This window comes from Patagioenas fasciata, chromosome 2, assembly GCF_037038585.1.
Source record: "Patagioenas fasciata isolate bPatFas1 chromosome 2, bPatFas1.hap1, whole genome shotgun sequence".
Taxonomy (NCBI): Eukaryota; Metazoa; Chordata; class Aves; order Columbiformes; family Columbidae; genus Patagioenas; species Patagioenas fasciata.
This window is the reverse complement of record NC_092521.1, coordinates 40640934-40656562: the sequence shown is the minus strand read 5'-3', so window position 1 is coordinate 40656562 and position 15629 is coordinate 40640934. Positions and strand designations below refer to the sequence as shown.

Below are 15629 nucleotides of genomic sequence, written 5' to 3'. Positions count from 1 at the left end.
ACTACATCATACTTGCACAAGTCAAAAATACATAAACCAAGAGAGTTCTCTTTCAAATCTTTCAGAATAACCATCCCCTAGAAATGGTTTTATCTTTATACACAACACTTTATACATCAATCCATCTTCCCAAATTCCAAAGCCATGGGCTACTGGGAAAGATATGAGGTACATTTCCCTTGGTGTTGTCTTCACTCCTGCTGAATCCAATGACTTAATGAAAAAAAAAAAAAATAACGCACAAGGTACATGAAAAAAACCTCAAGGTAAATTCTTCAGATAGGCTAGCTAGGTACCATGGGAAACTGTATGTTTCTTTGTTTTTAAATACATTTACTGGCAGTATCCACTTTAACATTTGCTATTAGTCTTCCTGTCTCTTCCACATGTCTACTCACTATCCAGTTTTACAGAGATAGTATTGCTGTAGAACTCCTTGGTGGACACCAGCAACCTCCCACACTGTCATATCATACTCACTTTCTGATCTAAGCACTGCTGTCCTGAAAAAGGGTTGTAGTGCTGGCAGCTCTTACAGCATTTTCCTCCAAACATTGCCCATCACATAAGCCACGTGTATTTTCCACATTTTATTTTTCCCCCACACTCTCCAGAGAGCTTTCTAGGTGGTTCTGCAGTCTCCTACAAGCATTTCTGTGCTTGTTGCTACTCTCCTACTTGCAAATGCATCTATGCTAACTGCATTTTCCTAACTTTCAGGCTGCAATGAGTCACTTCTGCAGGTGGACAGAGTCAGACATCAACTCTCCACAAACACAATCTTCAGACTCTGATCTCCTCAAGTATCCATTACAATTGGGATAAACTTATGGCCTGTCCAAAGATTCTGTCACAAAAACTGCACCATTTAAAATTCCACTTTTCTTGGCCATACAGTAGCCCTCAAACCATATGATGTCACTGTCCACATCTTTTCAAGGAAGAACATCATAAACTAATAAGAAACGTTGCTGGTCTTTTTCCTAGAGTCCAACTGCTTGCAGACGCAGATCAAGTCTGTGTTTCACTCTTTTTCATGATACTGTCACTGTGTTACAACTCCCGGGAGCTTTTCACATTGCTTTTTCCCTTACTGCTCTCTTTCAGTTGCCTGCGTCAATAGTCCCTCTTCACCTTAGTTTCTACAAGTAAGTTTTCAAATTCTAGTTATAATACCCTAAGTAGAATCAAAATTTTCAAACTTGCATCTCAACCTCTGGTTGTGTTTGGCTAACAAATCTAGACCAATTTAAGTTACTGCTGATTATGAACCTTGGAGATTATGAAGCATGATATCTGGAATTTCTCAACTTGTATCAGTCCTGACAGCATATGTATTTAAAATTCATTTGTCTGTGTTAATGACCCAGAGGGTTGTCAAAAAAAGGAAAAGTCAAGTTTCATCAGATGTTACTACAGTCAGAGCTTTTTATCTTCACAGAACAGACTTCTTCCATGAAAGTGAGTGGAGCCACTGATAGTTATTGTAAAAACAGGGTCCCTCCTGAAATCTATCACTGGACAGGATGATACTTCAGGCCCACCAGGAGGTTTAACAAGTATTTACAGCTAGCAAGGGAACATATCAGTCCCTGGTGTGTTCCATCAGCAGGTAAACACAGTGTTGTAAAGGCCTGAAAAAACAAGAAATCAATCACAATAGCTATACAATTTAAGCAATGGGGATCTTTAACGTCAAACTAAGCAGCTGGTCTTAAGGCTGTCTTCCAAAGAGCTAAAGAAGGTATTCCAAAGACTCCTGTGATATCAAGATGACTGACACACAAAATGTGTATACTATCAACTGCTGCGTAGTCCTACAACAGGAGTTTGTATGCACACTTAGTATAGATCTAAAATAGTAATTTATTTATTTTGTGCATGACAGAAGAAAACAAACTAACCCACACAAAACCAAAAAAACCCCACACAAACAAACAAACCCACATCACACAGTAGGAAGTGAATGCATATGACACCCTGTATGAGAAACTGATTGAATCTGTAACAGTTGAGAACTGTATTTTGATCTTCAGCCACCGAGGAGTTGTACTGCTCCTTGTGCTGTGTAATTAACAGCACACACTGTAAGCCTGCGACCTGCCACACCACCCTGGAAGAACAGTGTGGATCACAAAACCAATGTCAAGTCAAGGAAGACTAAGAAAGTCTGTTCCCAGCCTTGAGTCTGACCCCAACCCTCGACCTCAGCAATTAGTCAGACAAAGTGGTCTTCAAGTGACAAGGGCTGGACAACTCATTAATGCAACTGCTACCTCCATTCCCACCCCTAAAGAAACCCTATTAAAATATCTTTTTCTCTCCCAAAAAGCAAATTATAAATATTAACTGGGAAACGTATGAAAATACTATCATACCTCAAATGAAAAATTTCTTTTGGTCCCTTTAAATTATCAGCAAGAACTAATATTTGAAAAAAACAGTTCTGGTTCTAAGACAAACAGTCGTGGTTTTTAATAAAAAAGCAAAGGGATCTTCTGCATGTGCCTGCTGCTCTCCAACACTTTATTCCTATAATGCAGTAATAATCAAATATCAGAAACTACTCTGTTTCAGGCAAACAGAAAAGAATCAAGTTTGAGATATTTTTCTTAGCATCATCAGGTGGTTCATTTTAATCCATTTTCAAAATGTATAACCCAATTGTTACTTGAAACTTCCCAAGTATAAATTATTTAATCAGCATCTATTAAAAATCTACTTAGAGAAGGGTAATATTATATGTTCGCTTGGAAAGCAACTGAAATATCTGTCGACGCAAAAACCTTTGAAATCAAGCAATAAGACTCCCATCTTAAAGTGTATTACAGGATATTTTCATGCTGGCTTCCTAATAAAGACGCATTTCACAGGTTTATGTCCACAAATATTTTGGTCACCATGCTATTTAATAGCTCACAACATACTGATCAGCTTCGTAAGCCAGAGTAATGTCTTCAGGGATCATTTATCATTTTCTCTTGTATATTGAACTTGACATACTAGACTGCTTTTTTAAAAAAACATAACTTTTTGAAAATGACAAAGAGAGACAAATTAGACAAGACTTTCAAAGAAAGCCCAAACCCCATGACAGCACCTGCAAGGGGTAAGAGTTCAAAAGATGTTCAATGCCTTACATTATTTCTTCTTAACAGTCTGCTCTTTTATCCTCAAAGTCTTGTCAATAGCAAACAGGTTTTCCAAAAACTTCTGAGAAGTTATTTTCTTAAAACGTGATCACTTGAAAATTGGAACTTAAGGAAAAAATAATATTTCAATAGTTTCATTGGCCCAACACAGCCTACCAACCTGTAATGCCTCAAAAACTACTCAGAGTTGTGGAGACCACCCCCTCCTGACTGAAGCAGCTTTCACATTAGCAGACAGATCAGAAAACAAGCTTCTGTTCAGTGCTGTGGAGTCTCCTCAGGACAGTTCTGAAGGAGTTTGGTAACCTGAATTAGTCCATGGAACGCAAGAACTACCAGAGGTGGCACAACGTGAAGGGGTCGAAGGCAGAACAAGGTGGACAAGAACAAGATCTTACCCGTCGGAGGGCAGCAAGCCTGAGCAGCAGCTCTGCTGTCAGAGATGCTGAGGATGAAGCAGTTTCACTTTCCAGGATGAAGTGAATTGGTAGCACCGCTGCCACCAGGGCAGAGCCTTGAGCTATTGGGTGGCTGAAAGGGCACTTATGATGTTACAGCTCTTAATGCAAACTGTGTATCTATTCTATAATCGACAGCAGAAGAATCTGGGGGGGGCGGGGGGGGGTGGGGAGAGAAGAGCATGGTATGTAAGGGAACTCTGTTATAACAACTCACATAGATGGAAAAAACCAAGACAACTTTAAAGAACACAAGGACTTCCCTAGGTCTGAAAGAGAAGTAAGATTGTTCTGCCACAGCTGTTTCAGTCTGTCTGGCAGGGTATGTTGGGGGGCAGAGGAGAGGCTATGGATAATAAGTATAATATGGTCATATCCATCTCCCAGATAACTTTCATGAAGGCCCTAAAAGCTTCTGTGTTGGAACATCTTCAATTCCCAGCCAGTGCTGGAAGTACACAGAACCTGGTAAAGAGTTAATCTCTTAATAATGTATGACGGAGCTGCTCGAGCTTAAAAGGTAAGGACCAACACTTAAGGTGATGCTTGAAGATTTATTTCAAATTCTTGTCTTTGCATCGTCCTAGGAAAAAATGTATTAAGAAAAACCTGAAAAATTCATATGGAAGTGATATAGAAGGTATTTTCTTGTGAAGGGAACCAGTATTGGTTTGAGAAGCAGCTTCAGCGGAAGAAAAAAAAAAAGGCAAGCACCTTGCCAACAAAAACAATGTACAGCAGCAGAAAGATAGGGTTACCACAGGTAAGGCTGGTAAGGCTGGTAAATGAACTAAGCAGTGAAGAACTAAGGTTGCTCTTTCCTAAATAATAAGTGTCTTGTTTATTTTTCTTTTTCAAAAAGCTCCCCTATAATTGCCACTCAGGAAAGGGCTGAAGAATATGAGTCAAGAACCCAAGATGCATAGGAAAACTAGGCACAACACTAAGTAGCAGGAAAACACATGCAAAACTTCATCTTATAGGATGTCATCCCCTATACACAATGTTTGGAAACCCAAATGGTACCCAAACATTCCTAGCATTGTTCCTAGGATGCAACAAAGAAGTGAATCATACTTCACAAATGACAGCCTGGGTTCTCTAAGTCCTGCCAAGATGCTATAAAATGTACTCCAAGTAAAGAGGGTTATATCAGGCTTAGTCTACTTTAGAATTTTCTTGTTACTTTGCTTGATGTGCATGCCCCTCTGTACTTCAGTCTGAAAAGATCTCATTTGAGATCCAACAATATGTCAGGAAAAAAAAAATCCAACAAACCTACAATTTATTTTATATACCAATATTACTCACCAAATGGAGCACAAAACTTGCTCAAATCAGACACAGGCATTAATGTGTGGGAACCAGTGTCCTGGAAAAATCCCATTTATATCATCCAGAGGAGAAGGGACTCCATTGATCTTGCTTTAAATTCTTAATCTTTGATTGAATTTTTATTATTTACATCACTTCATCAGAAAAGTACATGCTAGAAATCTACTGGAACACAAGGATTTCAAGTGGTTGATTTAACATACTACACAACCACTTGACACGACACTGAAAGTACAACCCTGTTAAGGGAAAGACATTGCCAGGGATGAAAAAGCAGACCAGCCTAATACAGCAGCAGCCCATAGATATGTAAAACCAATGCTAAAATTAAACCTTCTACTAACAAGAGCAAAGTTTCTATAGACCAGCTGTAGGACTCATTTCCTGATGTTTGAATAAAAGCATTCATTATGTATATTTTGTCCCAATGGAGTAAAAACAGGCTACAGATTTAAAAAAAACAAAAACCTACCAAAACACCCAAGTGACCATCATGCAAAAGATTCACCCGCAGGACCCACATCCTGCCAGTAAGTTGCTTTGTGTGAGCAACGTTCCCAGAAGAGATGAACCCCTCGAATAGGAATCCCAGCAGCATGCAAGACAAACCAGCAGAACTACATTATAAAGAGAGTCTCTGTACCAAGTGTTTGACTTGGCCGTGCTTGGGCACAGTGCCAACAGAACCAAGAACTTGAAACACCACATCATTTAACTGGAAGTTTTGCAACTAAAATTGCTTTTAAAAAAGGATTCCTACTCATGAATACTGAATATTTTGAAGACTAAACTATGTAAGCATGCACACAACACTAATTAAAAAGAGACATAATAACTCACTTTTCTTTACTCTGAACACTTGAGCAAAGTGAAATAGATATCTACCAAATCAGATTAATTTGAAAGGAAAATTCCTGCCAGAATGAACTCTGCTCAGTAGGGACATAGATTTGCTCCATCACATGTAAAATACAACCTGCTGCGTGTTCGCAGTGTGCACACAGAGGACATTTCAGTATTTTCTTGTTTTCTTCTAGAAAACTGCATAGTCAGAAAAGCAGGCTTATATAACCAGACATTATAGCAGTCCAACTAATTAGTTAGGAGGAAATAATTTTTTTCAGACCACTTAAAACCAAACTGATCTTCCTTCCCCTCAAAGCAACTGCATAACAAGATTAACTTTTTACCTACTAAGTTTCACAGTACTCTCAGAACTTTTATCGCTTACAGTTTTGTAGAAAGCAATGTACAAATAACAACAACAAAAAACCCAAACAAGCAAATAAAAAAACAACCCACACCTGAAATGCAGTTGTCATAAAGTTTCAGAGAGTCCTGATCATCTCACTAGGAAATATTTACACCAAGACTATGAAAATCAAGAGAAGCTCTGAAGCAGGAATTGGTGTCTCTCTAACAATTACCCAGCAAGCAGGCAAAAAGAAAAGTTCTCAGAGGCTATCCCTTCCATTAAATGATATAAAAGAGCTCATTTTTTTTGTTTGCTTTGGGTTTGTTTGTTTTTGTGGTTGTTGTTTGGTGGTTGGTTTTTTTGTTTGGTTGGTTTTTTTACTGTTTTAAGGCAGGACACTAAGGAAAACAGGAAACAGAATTTGATATTTCTTATTTGATACTTCAGAACCCAAAACTTTTTACATCACTTAAATGTTTTTAAGATTTCCTAATCTAGAAAACCATAGGAAGAGTGGGAGGGGAAAAGATCTCATATAGGGTACAAAACATATAAAAATTTGCTTTTCTTTTACAAAACTATCAATTGTTCAGCAAGAGAAAGAAACACAGAAATGAGTTTTCAGATATTTAGACAGGACAAGCTACCCGTGCAAATGAGAACAAGACTCATCTTTCATGAAGTGCTCAAATTACAAACTCAAATAATAAGATCCTAAAATGCTTCCAAATATGAGCAAAGAAAAATATTTCTCATTAGACACCTTCAATAACTGCAGTAATGCTGATCTGCAGACATTGATATCTTGGGTGTGTTTCAGGGCTTTTTGGAAAAGATACTTTGATCCCACTTCGGTTCTTTGGGACAAGTCTGATGAGTTTTGGCCTTTTTCTCAGCTTAAAAAAAAAAAAAAAAACAAACCAGAAAAACAACTATTTATATTAAATTCTTAACAGAGCTAATATAGTCATTTTTCTAGCTTTTCCTATACTTAAGATTTTTTACTTCAAAATTAAAAAGCCTTCTCTTTTCCTTCTACACAAGTTTTTCCATTCTCCCTCCAGCCCCTCATACACGACTGAAACCACAGCAGCCCCCAAAAGCAACAAGGAGAAGATATACAAGACAAAAAGTGATCCAGAATGTGCCTGTGGTTCAAAAACACTTCAAAAGCTGTAACAGCTTTACAGGCTGAACAGCTATGAATCAGAATTTATATGGACAAAGTGAGCCGAGCTCTTCGTCATGCGGTTTTCTCACCAACAAGAAACAGCGCTGCGCAGACCTGCATCAGGGATTTGCCCAGGGCTGGAACAGGACCAGTCCGCAGTCCAGACCCTCTGCTGCTGGCTCCCCAATTCCTGCAGCAGGAGGCAAACTGGGAGCCCTGTTCCCCCCAGAGAAAACACCCATGTCCCTCCACTGCGTGACCCACACTGACCTATTGCTCTCACCTCATACCGACTTCCTACACGGCAATATTAATATCGTAAAGGGCTTTAAAACTTTGTAACAAGCCAGATGCAGATAAGCCGTGGAAAAGCAAGCCAGACAGTGGCTAAAAATAAGAGAGCAAATTCACAACATACTCAAACACGTGTGATAAGCCTTTCTTGTATGTTCGGTTAGCCACAGCAACACAAAATAGAGACCACAGTCAGAAAGCAGGAATGGGGCTATTGTATTTAACACTTTGAAGAGCCAGCACAGTCTGCAATTTAAGGGATGAAAATATGCTGATTATAATGTTCAGGGAAAAAAAAAATAATAAACTTCATCTACCGTGATACAGAGCTTTGACTCCATGCCACTAACACAAGGGAGAACAAATATATAAAAATCTCCAGATGCTATTTTCATGCAGTTTACACAAGGTGAGAGGCATTCATATGTTCCCAGGTCCGCTTTACAGCCTTTTCAACCTTAACTCTCAGGAATCACCAGCCATATGGTTACAACTGTAACAACAAGGAGGGTGAAGCCCAGTACAGTATCCGGCTTCTGGTTCCGCCGCTCCGCCGGGGCCGGCTCCCTCCCTGGAGGCGGCCCCACCGCCCGCGGCGCCCCGCCGGGCCCTCCGCCTCCCCGCCTCGGAGGGCCCGGCCACCCCGGCGGCGGGGGAAGACCGGGTTTCAGGGAAACCGAGTCCCTCTCCCCGGCGAGGGAGCGGGCGAGGCCGGCGCTGCCCCGCGGGAGGTGCCCCCACCCCCCGCCCCTGCCGCGGGGGCCGAGGCCGAGCGGAGGGAGGCCGGGCCCGGGCCGCTCACCTCTCCTTGGAGTACAGCTCCCGCTCTAGCCGCCGCTTGCGGATGAAAGCCATGGAGCCACCCGGCCTCAGTGCAGTCGCCGCCACAGCACGCCAGGCCAGGCCAGGCCGCGCCGCTCCGCAGGGAGGCGGGGAGAGCGGGCCGGCCCGCGGCCGCAGGCAGCCGGTCTGGCAGGTCCGGCCGGGGGCGCCCGCCCTGTTTTTAGCGCCGGGTAGGCGGGGGAAGGTGGCACAAGCAGCCGAGGAAAGGGAGCCGGACGGCACCAAGAACTCTGCGTTTTTTCCCGGCCTGCGACGTCTCTGCGGCCCTTTAGGGCCTCCGGGGCGGTGAGGCCTGGGCTGGGGCAGCCAGGCTGCCTTGGGGGGCCACACGACGGGAACGCGGCCGCCCCCACACACACCCTCCTTCCTTCCCTTTCCTTAAAGCTTCTGCCTTCTGGTTTTATTGTTGCTGGCACGAAGGTGCCACCCGTGTCCCCAGCCCACGGCAGCAGGGCCCGGGTGTGGAACCGCGGCCCCTGGGGACCCGGGTTGACGGGGGGCCCGGCCTGTGGGCTGCGTCCGGGGCGGACAGCGATGGTGATGCCCGCCCCAAAACCATCGTGTGTGTGCAGAGGGAAGCACGCACATCATTACGTTGTGAAAGAGCCTTGTTTACCTGCATTTAAATTAAAATTGTATATATAATGTTGCAGTGAGATTGCTTCTACCTGTAGTACGTGAGACAGATGCTGCCCGCGCAGGAGGTGAAGTTCTGCCAGGTGTTTAAAACCTAAAAATACTTCCATGGGAGGGGGAGGTAAATAAAATCCCTTAGTTCATATAAAACACTTCAGTTCATATAACTGCCATTGTATCTGAACAATTTATAATGTGTTTACTGACACGATCTCTTGTGAGGTAGAAAAGTACTGCTATTTGCATTTTTATAAGTAAAAAAATCGATTCACAGAGGGGATGTAATTTTTCACATAGGAATAAAAAGAATTATATGCTTGCAGGCCTCAAGAGATCGTCTAATCCAATCTCTGCACTGAGACTGAATCAGGTATGTGGTGATCAGTGTTACTCAAACATTTTCAATTTGTGAAGCCATAAACATGAATACAAGAAGTGTATATACTGAGGTTTGCTTTTGGTAATTGTCTTTCAGAAACCTCTTAGGAGTAGTTCACAGAATCTAAAGAGGCAACAGATCACAATTTGAAAACCAGTGGTATCATCTGCAAGAACTTTTGTCTAATCCATTTGTAAAAGCACCTGTTTGAACAAAATCTGCAACACTTGCATGTAGCTTGTACAAATGTCTAACTGCATTTATGAATACGTATTTGTCAAGTATCCAACCTGAATTTTCCTTGCTGCATTCTTTGTTGTCATACTCCCAGTAGAAACAGACAATATTTGTTACTTTGTTCACATATATTTTAATAAATATGTATGTGTAAATATGTGTTTATTCATTTATACAATCGTTTGTATGTGCAGATATGTATGTCGTCTTCTCATAGGCTAAACAATTTTGTTCACTTTCCTCACAGAATGCACTCTTAAGTGGTTTATTCTTAGAGCTTTACTCTTGACTTCTTTCCAGTATGACTTTTTTCTTAAGGTATTAAGCCCCTTATAGTTGTCCATTTGAGGCATTAACACAGTAATTATGTCGCATGTATTACACATGACAGAAACATCTATAAATACATCCCAGAAATAACTTGCTTTTCTTCTCATGACAGAAGCATCTATAAATACATCCCAGAAATAACTTGCTTTTCTTCTCATGACAGAAGCCTCCTCTTAGAACCTTTTCTAATGTATTGCCACCTAGCTCTCCCCATTTTATGTTGTATGTTTAAGTTCTTCTCAGGTATAATGCTTGTCTTAGCCTTGATGATTTCATGCTGCTAACTTTAGATGTTTATCAAGTTATGAAACTACTTTTGAAATCTGATTCTGTCTTCTAGCTCCCAGGTTGGTGAAAACCAGATTTTTTCATATGTCTTTATTCTATTGTGTCTTGCATATCACTAATGGAAATATTCAGTACAACGGAAATAATAACAGATCCTTATGGGATCTCACTGAAAATTCTCTCCAACTTTGATTTTTGCAGGCAGCACGCCAATTGGTGGGTGGTTTCGTTAAGACTGTATTTCCTTTGATTTTTGTTTTAATGAAACTGTCATGGGACAGTGTCTAAATTTCACTAAACTCAAGATCTATGATACTTACTGTTTTCTCTTATTCTACTGAATGAGTGAAATTGATTGTAAAAAAAAAAAAAAAACATTGGACTAGTGTGAGAACAACCGTTCCTGACCATCTTATGCTAACCTCTTCATCACAGAATTTCTCCTAGAGTATCCGCTGGGATCAAAATTAATCTGGATAGCTTTGGACCTACTTTCTTTATCCTTTTCTAGTCTCCTTGAACCTATATAGTATTTTAGGAACTCAGAATTTATTTTTGCTCTATTATTAAGTAAAATTCTTCAGGCCCTATTAACTCGAATATATGCAATTTAAATAGATTTAACTCAATCCTTCTCTAAACTCTATGGTAAGATAAATTTAACTAAGCATCTGGACACTTCTAATGTATTTCCAGAAAATTTTCTTGTTGCCCTTTATACTCCTTTTTACCTGTCATTCATTTTGTACTGTAGGCTTTGTAATTTTATTCTTTTATTCATATTCTTTTATGTTACTCTTCAGTTGTGCCCGCTTATTGTGACTTTTTTTTTTCCAAGTCCTTGAAGAGCTCTTAATGTGATGTTAACAGAGTCTACTTAAGCTTCTCCTGCTTCCTTTTGTTCGCATCAAGATAGCTTGCTATTGTATGTTTAATTAAAAATGAGTCTATTGTTCTCTGCAGAAAATCTAGGTTAGCTTTAAATGACTGAGCTCAGGCCTAGACCATACAGAAAGGAGGTTAATTAACTCATATAGAATGGCATGCTGTTATGATGAGCATGCTTTTAGTACCAAGACTGGCTTGATTAAAGCTAGTTTAGCTATTTCTACATAACAATGCAGTCCATAGTTGTCAGGGTGATCCTGCTTTTTCTTCCTCTTTCTCTTAGAGCAGGGAAGCCTATTTTGGTAAAACGTGTCATCATCACTTTCACCCACTTTACTTTCTGCCTTTAAAATTGAAATGATCTCCTCCCTACTTGTCATGCAATACGAGTTGCTAATACCTCTGATTACTTCCTCTGTCCCGTGAAGCAAAAGATCATCCCTAAAATATTGCAAGAACTTGGTGGACCTTTTTTGTCCTGCTGTATTGTTTTTCTAATTGGTATCCAAGTAATCAAAATCCACTGTTACCTCACTGGCAAACTTTTTGAATACTTTTATTGGTTGCTCAAAATAAGTCAGAAAAAGCATCAACTTCCTCCTTTTGAATACACCTATAATCTATTATGAAAAATAGACCCCGATCATGACATACTTTTACTTCCTCCTTTTCATTTTCACCAAGAATAGCAACTTTTGTCCCTTCCTGGGTTCAATACAAAATGAATCATCCTCCCCTGATTTCCTGTGCCCATTTTCCTTAGCATTATTATGTACAAATATCACTGAAGTGTGCCACCGCATCTCTGGGATGCTACTGAAACAATGTTTTCTTCAATTTGACTTCAAATATCCCAAGATTTCATGTTTTATCTCTTAATGCCTACTTCTTTACCCCGTCTTCCTCTTTGAGATTCCTGATTTCTAGCTCTTTGTAACGGGTCTCTTTCAAAGCCCCCTTCTCTGTTTTTAAACGGTCACCTCCCCATGTCTGTGAGTCACTGTCCTCAAATGCTCTTTCATAACCTTGTTGAATGGACATTATTTCTTTGCAATAATATTATGGAACAATACCGCATGGTCATAAGGCCAAATCATTCACAAATCTGTGCTGTTAACCCGAGTATTTGCCACAGGGTGGCCAAAACCCAATCCTCCCTATAGAGATATTGGTCTTTCTTCTGTCAAAGTGCTGTTATAATCCTGTCAGTCTGGCTAGTTTCCGTTCTTGATTTCTGCCAGAATCCTGCTAATGATGTCTTCATCTTTGCTTGTATTTTTTTGGATAAGCACCCCTGCTTATTTTCCTTTTCCTGGTGAAATTGATGGAGAGCAAATAATTGGAAGAATCAGAGTGACAAGACCTAGAACTATTATATTTTCACACCGCTAGCGCCATCTTAAATAAATAAAGGGTTAAATTCAGGCAACGCCCACATGTCAGCACAACCTTAAAGGTGTACATAGTTTTTTCTTTCGGGTACAAAGAAGTACATATGAATGTATGTTACCCACTATATACATTAATGTCATTGTGAGTACAGGATTCATGTCTCAGGTGTAGTACTATACTTACTGTGCCAACAGTTTTATTAGTGAAGGTTTTTACAGCAGTGGGTTTCTGGCAGATATTCTTCAGAGTATTTTTCCGGTAAAGCTTTGTCTGTCAGGTACCTAAAAAGCTTCATGAAATACAATGCTCAAGTGTTCCATGTCAATCCATTCTATTGAGAATTTTCAGACATGTTCAGAATAGGTTTAACCTCAACTGTTGAAGTCAGTGGTAAAGTTCCCACTGAATTGTTGGGGGCATAAAAGACTCCTGAATGTATTTCAAGGATTCATCGAATAATGTATTTATTCTGCAAGATATGTCAATGACCAACCCATGACACATAACCAAAAGCAGAGCTGGTAAAGAGTACTTTAGCTTATTGTTACCAGAGCTAGTCAGAAAACAGAAGCATTTTTTCATGGAAAATAACAGCCACCTCTCACTGTTTTTCAGTGACATTTAAACTATTTAAAATAAGTCTGCAGTTTTGTAAAGTTAGCATTTTTCTAAAGATAAAGATGAATAGTTTCGCTTTCAGCAAAAGTTTAGGGCAGGCTAATTTCTGCAAAAGAGATGCTAGCTCTGAGTTCTTTTGTGGCTCATGCTATCTTTTAATTGTGTATGTACTCACAGCCTAGAATAATAGATCCTTAACTGGTAAATCTTGCTTCTATCATAGTAACGATAATAGAATCTAAAACATCAGCGACAACAATAATTAGATGTGCCATGGCTTACTTATTGCCCTGATCTGATTGATGGCTTGGAGGTACATGCAGAAATTCCACTAATTTAAAAATAATCTCTATGTAAAGTTTACCTTAATCAGACCATTGCAAGCTCCATTGTGAACACATCTATACTAGCTTGTAATCAGCTTATTCTTACTAAAGTCTAAGTTTTTTGAGCTAGTTGTAAATCAATTTATATGTGTCCACAAATCAGTTTGTGTTGAACTGATCTAAAATCAATTTTAATTAAACCATTTTTTGTCAATAAACAAATGCATAATTTACCATTTTACCTGAAGTAAAACAATCCTGGAGGCAGATTTGCAGTGTCAGCATTTAAAGGTCTTCCCTAAGTAAAACTGTGAAGGCAAGGAAGAGAGAATTTTGTAAAATTATTTTACACAGCAATTTAAGTTGACAATTTTATGTAAAAGTAATGTTTATAGTGAAATCTCTCTGAACTACGCCCATGATTAAATGAAACACTTGACTATAAATTAATTTGATTTTAGTACTCATTGAAGGATTATGTAGTTAATACACCTCCTTTAGGTCTCTGCAGTCCTTTGGTAACATTACTAACAGCTCTTTTCCATAGGTTAAGCCATGCAGAATTTGAGAGCTACATTCTCAGCCTCTGGTTTGGAATACACTGCTCGGAGAGATCTGGGAACTTGATTATAGGAGTGTCCTGAAGAGGACTGGTAAAATAGCACAGGGTGTATGGTGATCCAGAAATAATCTAGTACACTCTTATATATCCTCACTGCTGGGGAATACTAATTTACTCTATTTAAAGGCATGTGAGATCAAAAGATCAGAAACAACATTTTAGCAGAAAAGAGTATAGTTTCTTTGTTAAATCAGCTTTAGAACTCATACTAACTATACTGGGAAAAACAGATGATTGTGTTTGTCGAGTAAGATCCCTCCTCACACATTTGCTGTCCCAGCTACTTTAGCAAGCTGATGACTTGGTTCCCCTCCAACACCCATATGTACTTCATGTCATTAGATGCATGAGTCACTCTGCTCTGCTGTAGGGGTACTAAATATGGTACCACAAACGTTAATTTGAAAAGTGGATGAGCAGTTGAATTAATTCTCTGTATAGCAAGTGTTTTAAGTAAACCCTTTTAGTGAACTAGTTACATATAGTCCACAAGGCAATGGAGCTGTATTTCATATAACATTAACGACAATAATTTGGGATAGTGATGGTGAGAGGAAACCCAAAAAGTCTGAAAGAGCAAGAGAGCATCTATTGAGGAGAGATACATTATACAGAAGTACCATACAAATACAGCCTTACAGATTAAACTCGGATTTCCATTTTATCCATAACCATAATATATCACTTAAATGGAAATTTTAGAAGCAACTTGTAATATTGGCTTTTCTCTACTTGTGCATGGGCGAAGTTGAGTTGTTGGCAGAACATTAGTTTGCAGATTCATACATTGTTTTATTTATTTCCTTGTAAGCAAGTGCATATGACTATTATGTTTAAGAATACATATATATAAAACTGTGACAAACAGAAGTTTAAATCCCACTCTGTAAGTGCTAAAATCCCATGTCTCCCTTTTTTGGTAAACAGGTTCAGTGTTCTGCTGGGAAGTACCTTCCCTGGCAGGAGGTGGTTTGATTAGATGTGGGGGAGGGAAAAGAAAGCAGAAGAACTGAGCTGCAGGACTGAACTGTTTAATTTGCTTAGGTAGCTAAGAATAGTTTAAATGCCCATATTTTTTCCATAGGTAATAGTCACAGGTGTGTTAGGCCATTTGTTTGTTAACTACTTCTGTTCTGTATCCAACAACATTCTTGCTGCAAAGAAGAGATGTAATAGAATAGTATTCATGCTTCCATTTTAGTTCAGTAAAACAAAACCATAATTTAGATTAATTTTCAGACATGTATGCAAGCACGTAATATTTCTTTGATCTATATTCTAAATTATTGTTTGACTGTATCCTGCTTTCCATAAATCAGAAGCCACTTCAGCAAAGATAGAGAGCAAACTATGATAACTCAAGTTTTGTATAAAAGCTGATACTGTGTGATGAACTGGGGAGATACAAGATCAGCTCAGCCAAAACCTGAATAAGCAAATCAGATTGCTTACCCTATATCGAAGA

At 39.4% G+C, this 15629-nt stretch overlaps 1 protein-coding gene and 1 long non-coding RNA gene across 2 annotated transcripts in view; one reads left to right on the top strand and one right to left on the bottom strand.

Annotated features, from left to right (window-relative positions):
- Positions 1 to 8522, bottom strand: part of NSMAF (neutral sphingomyelinase activation associated factor) — a 39610-nt gene extending 31088 nt beyond the window's left edge. The window contains exon 1 of the mRNA XM_065830821.2: positions 8408 to 8522. Coding sequence (XP_065686893.1) covers positions 8408 to 8460 — 53 coding nt within the window. The 5' untranslated portion in view covers positions 8461 to 8522. The remainder of the gene's footprint in view (positions 1 to 8407) is intronic.
- A 468-nt stretch (positions 8523 to 8990) lies between these two features.
- On the top strand, positions 8991 to 9819 carry LOC136097919 (uncharacterized). The gene is made up of 3 exons (XR_010650882.2): positions 8991 to 9167; positions 9408 to 9454; positions 9560 to 9819. It is a non-coding gene; the product is annotated as an uncharacterized lncRNA (long non-coding RNA).
- Positions 9820 to 15629: the final 5810 nt, after the last annotated feature.